General features: G+C 53.9%; 1 protein-coding gene across 1 annotated transcript; it reads right to left on the reverse strand.

Annotated features, from left to right (window-relative positions):
• Positions 1 to 263: 263 nt before the first annotated feature.
• On the reverse strand, positions 264 to 13304 carry MYOC (myocilin). The gene is made up of 3 exons (XM_082702780.1): positions 12565 to 13304; positions 3276 to 3401; positions 264 to 1121 (listed from the first exon to the last, which is right to left on the reverse strand). The coding sequence occupies exons 1-3, from the start codon at positions 13127 to 13129 to the stop codon at positions 337 to 339; spliced, it is 1476 nt and encodes a 491-aa protein (XP_082558906.1). The 5' UTR covers positions 13130 to 13304; the 3' UTR covers positions 264 to 336.
• Between the last annotated feature and the right edge of the window lie 789 nt (positions 13305 to 14093).

The raw sequence follows: 14093 nt of genomic DNA on the forward strand, positions 1-14093 counted from the left end.
AGCTCGCACCCCGAGGGGTTATCAGGTGCCGGAATCCGGGCTCTCCTAAGCAAAGCAGGCGGAGGTCAGGACAGGCTGTGAGATCGCTTTATTTCGCGGGGCCAAGGTTATGGGGCGCCGCAGCGACGCCGCGCGAAGCCCCCGACCCCAGCCCAGCCCCGCGCGCGGCCACAGGAGCCGCTGGTCCGACCCCGCTGCGGCGGCGGGAACCAGCGGGCGGTCCGGCGCGAGCCCCCCCCCCCACCCCGGCCCCCGGAGCCCCCGGAGCCCCCGCGTTGGCCCGGGGCGGCCGCAGATCGCGCCCCGAGGGCCGGGCCGGGCCGGGCCGCCGCGCACTCAGCCCCGCGCGAGGCGGACGTCGTAGGCGACCATGTGGAAGTTGTCCCAGCCGAAGAGGCGCCGCTCGCGCGGGTTGTAGTCCAGCGCGCAGCCGTAGCCGTGGCGGACCCGCAGCGGCACCCGCAGCGCCGTGGTGCGCCCCGTGGCCGGGTCGTAGGCGAAGTTGACGGCGGCGTCGGGCGACGCGTAGCTGCTGACCGTGTAGAGGCGGCCGCACACCAGGAAGGCGTTGGCCACCGCGCGCTTGCGGATGTTGGTCCGCCACGTGCGCCGCGGGGCCAGGCTGTCGGGGCTCAGCCGCGACAGGACGATGGCGCCCCGGGCCGCGCGCGTGCTGTAGATGGCCCACAGCCCCGTCTCGTCCACCGCCAGGTCGATGTCCGAGTAGCCGCCCCACGAGTACGGGAACTGCCCGCGGAAGCCGGCGCCCGGCAGCTCCCTCTCGGCCCGCACCGTCGCGGAGGCCAGGTCGTAGCGCACGAGCGTGGCCGACCCCGCGGCCTGGAAGTAGAGGCTGCCCGCGTAGACCACGGCGCCGGTGCTCTCCAGCGGCCGCGGCAGCACGTGCACCCGGGAGGGGCGGCCCTGCAGGAACTGCGCGGCGCGGGCGTACTCGAGCACCTGCCGCACGTCGGCGCCCACCGTGTCCACTCGCCACGTGGTCTCCGCCGTGTGCGGGGGCCGGGGCTTCGGGTCTCGCATCCACACGCCGTACTTGCCCGCGGCCGTCTCGGCTCTGCGCAGGGTGAGCGGCTCGCCCACCCAGACCAGCTCTCCGCAGCCTGCGGGGCGCGACACACGCATGACCCGGGCCGCTCTGCCGCCGTCCGTGCGCCCCGCGGCCGCGCGCCCGAGCCCGCCCGAGCCACAGCCCAGGAGACGGGGCGCCGGGGTCAAGGTCAGGCTCTGCCCTTCCCCGGCACGGTGCCGTTCGGGTCCCTCAGCCCCTCGACCCTGGCGTGGCCGTGGGTACAAAGGGACAGTTTCGGGTAGTAGGGATGTTGTAGGTGTTCAATGTGATCACACATGTTAGGGACCTCGTAGAGAGTGAATGGCCTGGAAAGTATGAGTGACACATGTCACCCGGTGTCTGTTGTAAAGAGGAAGGCTGCAGGGAGCAGCCTATTTGACTGACGACGGGCAGACACTGACGGGGCCTGTTATACTACTCTTTACTTTCATGTCTGATTAAATTCATTTTTTAAAAATGAAATGGGGGGAGGCCCTGGGTGGCTCAGTGGGTTAAAGCCTCTGCCTTCGGTGCAGGTCGTGATCCCAGGGTCCTGGGATCGAGCCCCACATCAGGCTCTCTGCTCCGCGGGGAGCCTGCTTCCCCTCAACCCTCTCTGTCTGCCTCTCTGCCTGCTTGTGATCTCTGTCTGTCAAATAAATAAGTAAATAAATCTTTTTTAAAAAGATTTTATTCATTTATTTGTTAGAGAGAGGGAGAGAGAGCGCACCAGCACAGGCAGGCAGAGGCAGAGGGAGAAGCAGGCTCCCCGCTGAGCAAGGAGCCCAATGCAGGACTGGATCCCAGGACCCTGAGAGCACTACCCCAGCCAAAGGCAGCCGCCCAACCCACTGAGCCATCCGTTTATTTACGGGGACCCAGGCATCCCAGTAAATAAATCTCAAAAAAAAAAAAAAAGAAAGAAAGAAAAAAAAAGAAACAAGGGCACCTGGGTGACTCTGTCAGTTGGGCAGCTGCCTTCAGCTCAGATCTTGATCTCATGGTTCTGGGATCCAGCCCGAGCCACGTGCTGGTCTCCTTGCTCAGCAGGGAGTCTGCTTCTCCCTCTCCCTCTGCCCCTTTCCCCCTATTTGTGTGCACTCGCGCTCTCTCTCTCTCTCAAATAAATAAATAAATAAATAAGATCTTAAATAAATTAATTAAAATGAAACAAAAATCAAGTCATTATAATAAACTCTGTAAAACCAGGTGCCTATGTGGCTCAGTTGGTTAAGTGACGACTTTTGGCTCAGGTTATGATCCTGGAGTCCCAGGATTGAGTCCCACATCAGGCTCCCTGCTCAACAGGGAGAAGTCTCTGTTTCTCTCTCTGACCTTCTCCCCTCTCATGCTCTCTCTCTCAAACCAACAAACAAAAGAAAGAAAGAAAAGAAAAGAAAAAAAAAAAAAAACCCTCTGTAAAACAAAGTTCTTCAAGCCTGAACTGATGGACCACATAGTATAGGGGTCATTTTAATACAATAAAACCCGAACATATGTTTTAAAATGTGATGAATAGATGGTTAAAAATGTAGACTTGGCTGAAACAGACAAGCAGCTATCTGTGCTTTTTTCACTCTCCGTGTAAAGGGTGGGAAGTCTTTGCTGCTTGGGTCTCAGAGAACCGTATTTGGAAAACTTTAAAACGTCCCCATCGCCATGCAAGCTCCTGTGCTGGAAGTAATTTCCAGAAACACGGGTAGCCACAGCTTCTGAAAGAGCCTGCTTTAAGCCCGGCTTTCAGGGAGCACTTTGGAGAGGGGCAGCTGTACTTCTCAGTACCCACAGTTCAGAAAAGACTTTTGCTGAGTATCTGCTAACTATGTGCTGAGAGGGCACATGGGGTCATCGGGCCTGAAGAAAAAGAAAGATCTGAAGGACCTGCTGGACAGTGCGATGGACTTCTAGGTGGCAATCACGGGGGTGAGAGTCCCTCTCTCTCCTCTTCCCCCAGTGCAGCCCAGCTGAGCCCACCATCCCCGTGGGGGGCAGCGAGTGAGATATAGGGCTTTGCTAGGAAAGGCTGACTTCCTGTGGGGCTTCTCTGGGAAGGGAGCAGAGAGGGGCTCTTCCTCTCCCACTTTCCTGCCTCACTGCCAGAGCTGATGGTCGCCCTCCCCGCAAAGCGGACTGACCAGCTCTGAACACAGAACAGGCCCAGATAAAGACCGTGTGTGGACAAAAGGGAAGACATTTAACTTCGTACCAGGGTCTTCCTCTTCATTCTCAGGATGGCCAGATGGACTCTCCTTCAGGATTCGGGAAGCAGGAACCTCAGTTAACTCTGACTTCAGCTCCTGGAAGTTCGCGGTCTCCACATTCCATTTAGGAACTGTATTAAAAGAAAGAGACAAATTTATAGTATGACGAAAAGGGCCCAATGACTACACTGAGGATGGTATTTAAATAGGCTCCCACAGACATGACAGTGTTGGGGATTTAAGACAATAAATATGTAGGGGTGTCTGGATGGTTCTGTCAGAAGAGCATGTGACTCTTGATCTTGGAGTTGTGAGTCCGAGACCCATGTTGGGTGTAGAGATGACTTACACAAACAAAACTTTAAAAAAGGTTTTTAAAAAGATAATAAATCTGTAGTGTTGAGGGTGGAGATAAAACACGGTGGGATTCCGTGGGCAGCTGTTGGAGCGGGGTGACAGGTACACTGGGGTTCTTGTTTCTTTTTTTTTTTTTTTTTTAAAGATTTTATTTATTTATTTGACAGAGAGAAATCACAAGTAGATGGAGAGGCAGGCAGAGAGAGAGAGAGAGGGAAGCGGGCTCCCTGCTGAGCAGAGAGCCCGATGCGGGACTCGATCCCAGGACCCTGGGATCATGACCTGAGCCGAAGGCAGCGGCTTAACCCACCGAGCCACCCAGGCGCCCGGGTTCTTGTTTCTCTCCACTTTTACGAATGTTTGAAAAATTCCCATAACAAGAAGCTCCCAAACAATAGATAGCATCGCGATGTGCCTTGCTCAGAATAGGGTATTTAAAATAAATAAAGTAAGCTTGTACACAAAATAATTCCCCAATTTATGAGCAGGTGAAGTGTGATTCGAGGGTGTTGAGAAGGTCCTCAGCATCTTCCGGGGACGCCTGAAATGCAACAATTAACAGTCCCCTGCATGACAAAAGGTTCTTCTCCCATCATGATGCACATGCTCCTGCGAGGAGACAGACCCGGCTTTACATTTACATTACTAAATGGAATGTGGAGACCTCGAACTTCCAGGAGCAGTCAGCTCCCGGGCTGTACCCGAATGATAAAGCTGCATTTTATTTTATTTTTTTTTTTTAAGATTTTATTTATTTATTTGACAGAGTGAGATCACAAGCAGGCAGAGAGGCAGGCAGAGAGAGAGGCAGAGAGAGAGGAGGAAGCAGGCTCCCTGCTGAGCAGAGAGCCCGACGCGGGGCTCGATCCCAGGACTCTGAGATCATGACCTGAGCCGAAGGCAGCGGCTTAACCCACTGAGCCACCCAGGCGCCACCAATAAAGCTGCATTTTAAAACAGCTAAGCTGTTGCTCCTGACTCCTGCTTTTCCCTCGCGTGCAAGGACTCTTGTCTGACCCTAATCCTAAACCGAAGTAGCTAAGTGTGACATAGTGTGGTAACTCCGTGTCTGACCAGTGTCCTCCCCACCCCTTCCCTTAACTGGCCCCCCCGCCCCGCAGATTCCGGGAGGAGTCCCACACACTCTGCCCCTGTCCACAACTGGTCTCAGAAGGGGATCTGACAGAGTGCGTCAGCTGAGCGTGTAAAGCCGGGTCCAATGCAACCTGGCAGGCACGGAAGCTGATAATGAAACACTTAGCCCTTCTGGCTACACATGTGTCATCAATTTTAAGCCACTCTTTTTTTTTTTTTTTTTTCAGATTTTCACGTGTCCGGACTCAGGTGCCTCTTATAGATGCTGGGAGTTAGCTTCAGCGCTCAGAACTAGAGGGAGGCAGAGATGGTTCCCTAACGGGCTGAGGCTCTGAGGCCTGCATGGGGCTGCCTCTGCCGCGCTCTGCAGACCTGAGCTGGCCTCCCTGGGAGGAACGGCCCTGCGGGGGGTGTGTCCTCCCGCCCTGGGAAGTCCCTCCGTCCCGAGGGGCTGCAGGAGCCGTTAAGACCCTTAAGCCAAAACGTGTAGCCAACTGAGGGCGTTCTAGATGTGCACCCAAAGTCCAGAGACCATCAGGAATGAGTCCAAGGCCTTCAGTCTCCCCAGTCTTGGGGAGCTGTCCGCCCGTCTAAGTAGCCAGCCCCTCTGGAACACCTGCCAGTGCAACGAGGTCTAGGTGTGGAGGCACACGGGGAGCGATGACAGCTGGCCCGTGGTCTGGCCAAGCCCTCTCGCTGAGAAGTAACGTGGGTTCGTTCCGGACTACTTTGGGAATAAGAACCCCTCGGACAATACAAGTGGCTCCTGGAGGGTCCGAGGAGATTAATTTGGCTTCCTGACTCCTCTTTCCATCTGCCTGAAGGTCTGTGGAGGTAAGAAAAGCCCTGGGCTCTTTGCTCTGAAGATGGCCTTGACCTAAGAGGGTACCCAAGGCAAAGGCCGATTCACGAGGTCAGGTGGACTTTCCGTCAATCTCCAGCCACCACCCTCCTCCCCCTGGGCCGAGGAGCCAAAAGGTAAGTGAGCGACCCCCTTCCTCTACCGGGGCGAGCAGAGCCCTCTGTCACCGTCCCTGCTTCCTGGAGCACAGGCTTCACCCTCTCCGTCTGCCTCTCCCGTCTCCTCACCTCCTCTTAGGTCTAAAACATAACGACAGAGCCTTGACCCTGCTCCGCACGAGCAGAGGCTGATGGGCCGCAAGGCCCGGCAGGGCAGCTTCTCAAAAGCAGATGTTGAGCAAACTCCCTGAGGTGGGCTCTCTCTCTTCCTAGGCAACCTCCTCAGACCATCACGGACTGTTCTTTGGAATAATTCTAACTGCTTTAACCATTTCAGTGCATGCTCCGAATACTGGAGCTAGCGTTAGGCAGAGTGAGGTGAGAAATACACGCGGTGGCATTTCTATAAACCTCTAGAAGGTTCTCTTGCTGCTCCCCAGTTCCCTGCCCTTCAGCTCCGGGACCCACAGTTGTCATACACCCCCCCCCCCGGCACCAGCTCCTTCTCTGCACACCTGACGCACTTACTGCGCTCCGAGAATGTGGCCAGCGTGATCGTGGAGCTTAGTGACTTACTGGGAAACAGACACACACAGAAGGGTACACACCTGTGAATCAGTAAGAAGAAAACAAAGAAAAGTGCCCACTTTAATCACAGAGGAGATAAAGAAAGTGGGGAAAACGAATGCAAAAAGGCATTTTCCGGGGTGACTTCCCTGAAGATACTGAAATCCTGAAAACAGATCCTTTGGGGGAAGAGACCACTCGCAGGTGCTTTGAGCTCTCGCCACACGGCAGGGCAGTTTCGTAGGAATCACGTCTGCGCTCTGATACCTTCACAGCTTCCAAAGAAATAGGAAAAAACTTTAGGACTGCAGCTTGGAACTAATTTAATTATTAGTTATTAAGCGCCTCCCAGGAGCCGGGTCCTGCGCTCATTACCTCTATTCCACGTAACAGTCCTGACGTGGACCATCGTACCTTCATTTTGGAGAAGAGAAAACAGGCTCAGAGAAGTCAAGTAACTTGCCTAAGGTCACACCGCTGGTTAGTGGCAGGACTAAGGACTTGAGCCCAGGTCTGCCGAGGTCATGGCAGGTGGGAACTTCGTCGGGGGAAGTTTGTCGCCGTAAATTAATTGCCCCTTGTGCCACACGCAGCCTTCCCTAGATGCGTTCTGAAAAACAAGGATGTCTCCTTTACAGTGGGGACAACGGGCGCCTGGGCGGCTCGGTCGGTGAAGCCGCTGCCTTCAGCTCAGGTCATGATCCCAGGGTCCCAGGCTGGAGTCCCCACACCGGCTCCCTGCTCCGGGCATCGGGCATCGGCTTCTCCTCTCCCGGCCGCTCTGCCCACTAGTGCGCTCTCTGCAGAGTGAGTAAGTGGGGACGGTGTCGCAATTCTCGGCAGAGGGCGCCGGAGGGACGTTGTGGGAGGAAGGGCAGCCGCAGTGGCCCTGGGAGCCGGGGACAGAGCTCCTCTCCTGGTGCTCTCTCCTGCTCTGCACAGGGGAGCCCCTTTTCCCTCCTTCTCCTGGCCTCTCCCTCTCTGCCTCACCCCTGCGCCTTTCTTCACGGTTGCTGGAACCCTTCATGTGCTTGCTTGGGAGTAAGCGAGAACCACAGCGAAACAGAACGGCAGGGAGAGGCTTCTGGAACGACTGTGCGGCCCTTGCTCAGCCGGCCGAGGGCGCGGGCCGATGACAAGTCCACCGGCGGCTTCTTGGCTGTGTCCGGCAGGAGCACCGGCAATGGTCAGCTCCCAGGTAGGGCTGCCCGGCCCGAGACAGAAGCCGTGGGAGGGGACGCGCAGCCCGAGGCTGCCAAGCAGCTGCGCCAACGAGCCTGGCCTGGGCCAGGTCAGAGCTTCCTAGTTCGGACCCGCCTCGCACCCGGTGCGAGGCACAGCTTGAGCACAAGCACGCACCCGGTGTGTGACTTCGGCCAAGTTACGCAACCTTGACCTCGGTATCCGCAGGTCAAACTGAATGAAAGGTTCTCAGTAAAAATGTGTCAAACATTCCTCTGGAATGTTTAAACATCACTTTGATTTCACTCCAGATGTGGGGAGGAAACAAGAGGTTATGAAAATCACCTAATACTGAGTTCAGTATTGTATCCCACAGCCAAAAATTTTTAGAGCTTTTATTTGTTTCTGTTAAAATTCAGTCCTTCTGTGGTTGAAAAGCTCATGTCTCTTGCAGAATTTTGGAAATTTCCTGCATGCGCTGCCCAATGTCCCTGACCTCTACTTGGCAGCCGCGTTCTAGCGGGCGTGACCTAGAAGCCACCCAGGAAAGCCACAGGGCGCTGCCGGACTCACGTCCCCGGTGCCGCTCCTACGGTCCTGCTCTCGGATCGGTGTGTGCTGAAGTCTAGTCATTAAAGGGCATTTTTAAACAGCGGCACAGCTCGAGCACAAGAGGCCTTCGGAGCTCCGACTGCTCTGCAGCCTGCGGTTGGGATGCTTCTCCCTGGTACTTGTCATCTGCGCAGTAACCCCCACGAGGGATTATTATCCTGAGCTTGGAACAGCTCTGGGGCGCTTCCTTCATACCCGCCCTCCCTTTCCCACTCACTGCTGCGGCCGCCTGCCTTGTGCCCATGTCCCCCCCAGGACCCCGTCTCAGCCGCCCTGCCCCGGGTTCCCTGAGCCTCTGCCCATGCCCCCTCTGGCGCGATGATCCTTGGACAGCAGAGTGTCCGACGCACGAGGGAAAGCTCTCTTGCTCTGCTGCCTTCTACACAGCCCCACCAGCCACTGTGCGGCTCCCCTGGAGAATGCCCCCACTCCTTCCTTCCCTGACTCACTCTCCCCTGTCCCGGCCTCTGCTCCCTGGGATCGTGGCTCATACAAACCACTGCACACGAGCCCCCATCCCAGGCTGTCCTCTGGGAGGACCGATCGGAAGCAGAGGTCAGACGAAGGGAAAAGGAGGCTTCTCTTGTGACACTAATAACCGGCTCTGATATGTCATCTGGTAATCTCTGTGTTTCTGCTCTGGGCTTAACAGGTTTCCAGACATTTTGCTACAAAACGATTACTACAAAATTATATATATATGATCTCCATTCTCTCACATGTACACACACACACATGCACACCACGCACACTGAACAAGAGATTTCTGTGATTCTAGGGCGACCTTTTTCTAGGTAATGATTACACCATAAAGACCGTAGTGGTGACAGTTTCAGTGACAGCCGAGTGAGAAAAATCCACCTTCTGTGGTCTCCCTCGTCCGGGCTCACGCGGCCTCGCTGAGCCCTCCCCCCGGCTTCCCCCCTTCAGCTCTCGCTGCCCCTGCAGAAAGCATACCCACACTTAAATTCCCGCTGCCCAGAAAGCCCTTTACCTGCAGATCTAGGACCTTGAAGCCTATCTTTTGTTCCAAACGTTTCTTTCCCGATATTTAAATGTAACCTTCCTGGGGTGCCCAGCTGGCTCAGGGGGTGGAGTGTATGACGACCTCCGGCTGTGAGTTCAGGCCCCATGCTGGGTGTAGAGATTACTTAAAATAAAATCTTTTCTTTTTTTAAATAATAATACTGGAAACTTAATTTAAATTTAAGTTTAAATTTAAATAATAATATTGGAAATAAATGGAAACTTCCTGTCTTTCATCTTTAGGTTCTGTAAACTGGAGGTCACTTCAAGGTCCTGAAGGGCCACTGGACCTCAGGTGGGAGGGATTGAATTAGAATTCAGTTCTGGTTCTGCCACTTGCTGACTAGGTGGCCACGGACCAGCTCTGGGCCTCAGTTTCCCTATCTGCACAAAACGAGCCAGGGGCTCAGACGTTTTGTGGGCTCCTTTTGCAGCTCTACATTCTTGTGCTAATGTAATCTCCTGCTCATGGGAAAAAAAATAAAAAATTTTAAAAAACTCATTGCAAAAAAGACCTTCCAAGTTTGGAGTTCACTCTAATGGGCTGTTGTCCCCATTTCAAAAGTAGAGCAGCTGGAAAGAAGAAAAAGAAATGTGGAATTAGAGAGCACAGCTAATACATTCCCCAAGTCTTGTTAAATGACAAAACAATAAAAAAAAAAAAGTTGCCTCTGTTTATACACACGCACATGCGCGCACACACACAGATTTTTGTTGATTATGTGACTCCATCACTTGACAGTCGGAAATAAGTAATGATTCATCATGTTTCTATGAATACTGATTCTTTTATCAGTGCTCGAAGACTCAGGTACACAAGTCTTCCTGCCACTACTAATCACTGTGTCCCCTGGGGCCCGGGGTCTTCACACCTTATTTTTCTTTGTTGTAAAATTTAGAATTGAGTCTCTTCCAACTATAGAAATACAGGATTTTTAAAAAAAGATTTATTTATTTGACAGACAGAGATCACAAGTAGGCAGAGAGGCAGGCAGAGAGAGAGGAGGAAGCAGGCTCCCCGCTGGGCAGGGAGCCCGATGCGGGACTCGATCCCAGGACCCTGGGATCATGACCTGAGCTGAAATGAAGGTGATGAAGTCCCAGAACCTAAGTCAGGTTCGGTGGGGTGAGGTTCGGAGCTGACGATTAAAGAAAGAATTCTTAAAAAATTCATTTTGGTGCAAAATGGTGGTTTAATAAAGCACGGGGACAGAACCCGTGGGCAGGAAGAGCTGCTGCCCCGGGGTTGTGAGGAGTGGTTGGTTATATACACAGGAGTTGGGTAGGTGAGGACAAAGGGGTGTCCAGAAGGGCTATTGGGGCAAAGAATACTATCAGGATATTGAAGGCTTAGTTGCTATCAAGTAAAGAGAATTGGGAGTCTGGTGGAATGTTACATTCCTGCTATCAAGCAACCTTGTTAATGAGATTTAGGATTAGAAGAAATTTAACTTTATTTACTTTTCCTTCTACTTCCACCTCCTTCGGTTTTTTTATGGAGGGGAGGGTGACATTAGGCTTGAGGAACTGAGTTCTGTGTCTTTGGAAATTGGGCTATTGATAAGGTAACTTCTTTGTTGTAAATCTCAAGGACATTTGCAAACCAAGGGAGACTCCTGTCTTGCAGGATTGTGATCTCAGCAAGTTAACTATTTATCATTTTATGGCAGTCAGGGGTGCCTGAGGAATGCTACACATATGGAGGGGAGCGGGTGAAGGGGGGGGTGCAAGGTGCCAGCTTTGCTTTGTCCTCAGCCAGCCTCCTGCTCCCTCACCAAAGGGAGAGGCTTTAACCCACTGAGCCACCCAGGTGCCCCTAGAAATACAGGATTTTTAAAAAATCCTTTATACCTGGGAGTTATTTCATTTGAACAGCACAGGAATCATTCACAGGAGGAATTTTCATTACCACGTAACAGATAAGAAACTAAGGGGCAGAGGTTAAGTGACTTGCCCAGGGTCATACCTGAGCATCGACTTCTGGGTTTTTCAGTCTCATTTACATGCAGACTTTGCCTCTCAGGTAGGAAGTCATTTTTTTTTTTTTTTTAATTAGGCTCCATACGCAGCACAGAGACCAAGGTGGGACTTGAACTCACGACCCTGAGATCAGGACCTGAGCTGAGGTCAAGAGGCGATGCTTAACGGTCAGAGTCACCCAGAGGCCCCTAGAAAGCCCTTTCAAAAAAATAGTTGTTGTATTTTGAAGATCTCCGAACCATTTGAAAAGCTGAAAGAATCGTACAATAAAAGCCCCTCACCCCTGTGCAGCTCACTGAAAGTCACCAATTGTTCCTATCTGGTCACGTTTGTTTTTCCTTTGTTTCTGTCACTCTTGATACATTTGCAGTTTTCACCGAACCATCAGAAAGTAAACTGCAGCATTCTGACTCCTCCCCCTAGCATGAGTGTCTCCTTAGAAGAAGGATACGCTTCACAGCCACGATACCGCCTCGCACTCAAGAAACGGAGTGTTAGCCCACGACAGGACCTGATAGTCTACATTCCCTCCTCGGTGATTCCAAACCTGTCGCTGTGGCTTTTCTCGCCCAGATGTAGGACCCCTTCCAAGGCCACGCGCTGGATTTGGCCATCACACCTCCTTAGCACCTAGACTCTGGAACGAGCCACACCCCCTCCTCTTTCTTGATGTTGACGTCTCTGGAGCGCCTGGACTACCTCCCTCACCATTGGCTTTGCTCACTTGTTTCTTTCTGATCGGAAAACTAATTATGAAACGGAGTATTTGGGGGCAGAATTTCACAAAAAGTGACACAAATACCATCCTCTCGAATAATGGGGAGAGGGTGCCACCTGTCGCAGTGCACACCCACGGACTCACCTTCCAGTGGGGACCAGGACGAGCAGAAGAGTGTCCCAGTGAGAAGGAGCCACCTCAAGGAGCCGCCCAGGGCCTTGAAAGCAGAGGTTCTCGGACTGGGCAAAGAGTTGGAAAACTCCCCAAACCACGAACCGAGGAACCCGGCAAAGGGTTGCCATCTCTTTATTTTGCCAAGACAGGACATTAAAGGAAGAAACAAAACAAAAGCAAACCCTCTACCGTCTACCATGATTTCATTCACCTGCGGTCATCTCAACAGAGGTCATTTTAATGACAAAACGTAGGAATCACAGTCTCCAAAGGAAGATTCAGAAAAGGGTTTTCTAAGGACAATAGCTGGCAATTTTCTACCAGTTCTATACACGCACACGTCTCACCTGGTCCTTCTTTTTGTCGCTTTGCTAAGATTGGGACAGCCATGCCGGGAGGCACGAGAACTTGGAACCTCTGACCCAACGGACCGCCCGGGAGCCAGACAACTAGTGATGCGTGCGATCGCTCTGCCGCTCTCATTTGTCCACCGCGTGCCAGACGTGCCGTCTCGGGGACAGCGGAGGCAGCGGGAAAGGGCCGTCTGGGCCACCTGTAACAGGACACCATGAACCAAGGTACCTTCTGGACTTGGGGGCCCCTTTGCCCCTCCTCTTTCTTACCTTCCTCCCCGGAGCCTGGTGGCGCGTCCTGAGAGGAGTTGTGGGCCTGGGGACATTGGCTCCTTCTCAGCCGGGCCACCTCCTCGATGCTGCTTTCTAGTCTCCGGGCCAGATCGTCGTTCTCCTGCCCCAGCTGCCTCTTCTCTTCCTCCAGAGCTGCCTTGTCGCGGAGGAGGTTGCCATAGGCCACCTCCAGCTCCCTGGCTTGGGTTTCCAGCTGTTCTCTGTCCCTTCTCAGGGCATCCAGCTCCCCCTGCAGCCCCTCCTGGCCATCTGAGGACCCGGCCGCCTGGCCCTCGGTCAGTCGGCGGAGGAGGCCCTCCAGGGAGCTGAGGCGGGCTTTGGTGGCCTCCAGGTCGGCCCACTGGGCGCTGCTGTCTCTCTGCAGGTCCCGGATGGCGGACGCCGCCTGGCCCTGCTCGGGGCAGCTGGGCTCGGTGGGGCTGGCCACGCTGAAGGTGTCCTGGCAGCGGCCACTGCCGTTATCGGCCTTCCGCAGCTGGGCCGTCCTGGCCTCGAAAGCCCGCATGAGGCAGGCCAGAAGGAGCAGCTGGACGGCGGCCATGGTGCACCTGCAGTGGCAGTGATGCTTGTGGTGGCGGTGACTTGCACAGATGCCGTCGGGGCGGGCGCTGGGCAAGGCTTCCCCGGGAAAGCTCTCTGGCCCTGCCCGGCGCCTGGGTGGGTGGCCCTGCGGGGTCACGCACAGAGGCTGCACGGTGCTCTCTATATACTGCAGAGCCAGCCCTGCGCGGGGGGAGCCGGGGGAGGCCACGTGAGGCAGGGTGGGGCCGTGCACAGGGGATTGTTTGCTCAGGGCCAGGAAACATCTTAGAATAGGACATTCCAGAAATCTGTTTTGAATTTCTTTTAAAAAACGTCTCCCTCTCTGCACCCATACCCTTACGATCGTCCCTGTACCCCCACCCTATTTTGGGGCACACACGTTCACGCAGGGTCCACTTCACCGAACATGACCACGCGCGTGTCTGCCCCACCCAGGATTCATTCCATTTACTGTGCAAACCTCACTGAGACCTGCTTCCGCATCACGGGCTGCTTTAGAAACCGAGCGTGCAGACATTCCCAAGACACAGTCCCTCTGTCCCTGTGGCAGTGACAAGTAACGGTCAGCCAGAACACAGGGGCCGCATGCCATCAGCCTTCAGGAGCCGCGACCAGTAGAACCAGCTGGAAGCAGAATTCTCCCCTTGCCGCCAGCTTGGAAACAAGCGTGGGTGTGTATTTGGGAGGACTTACTAATGCCAGTCCCCGCATCCCAGGCACCCTTGTCAGTGACAGCCTCTCGGCTAGTTCTTACCAGGTGTGTGAATGTGTGTGTGTGTGTGTGTGTGCGTGTGTGCAAAAGGGCCTTCATCATCATGGATGAAATCTGTAGGACGCTTCTCAGGAATATGGTTTCAAATATAGAAAATATATATGACTGCAAAGGAAGCATGTGATAATGAAATACTATTAACAAAATATTTTTAGATTTTGAACTATGTATGTCTTTCCTCATTAATCCT

This window comes from Mustela nivalis, assembly GCF_964662115.1.
Source record: "Mustela nivalis genome assembly, chromosome: 16".
Classification (NCBI taxonomy): Eukaryota; Metazoa; Chordata; class Mammalia; order Carnivora; family Mustelidae; genus Mustela; species Mustela nivalis.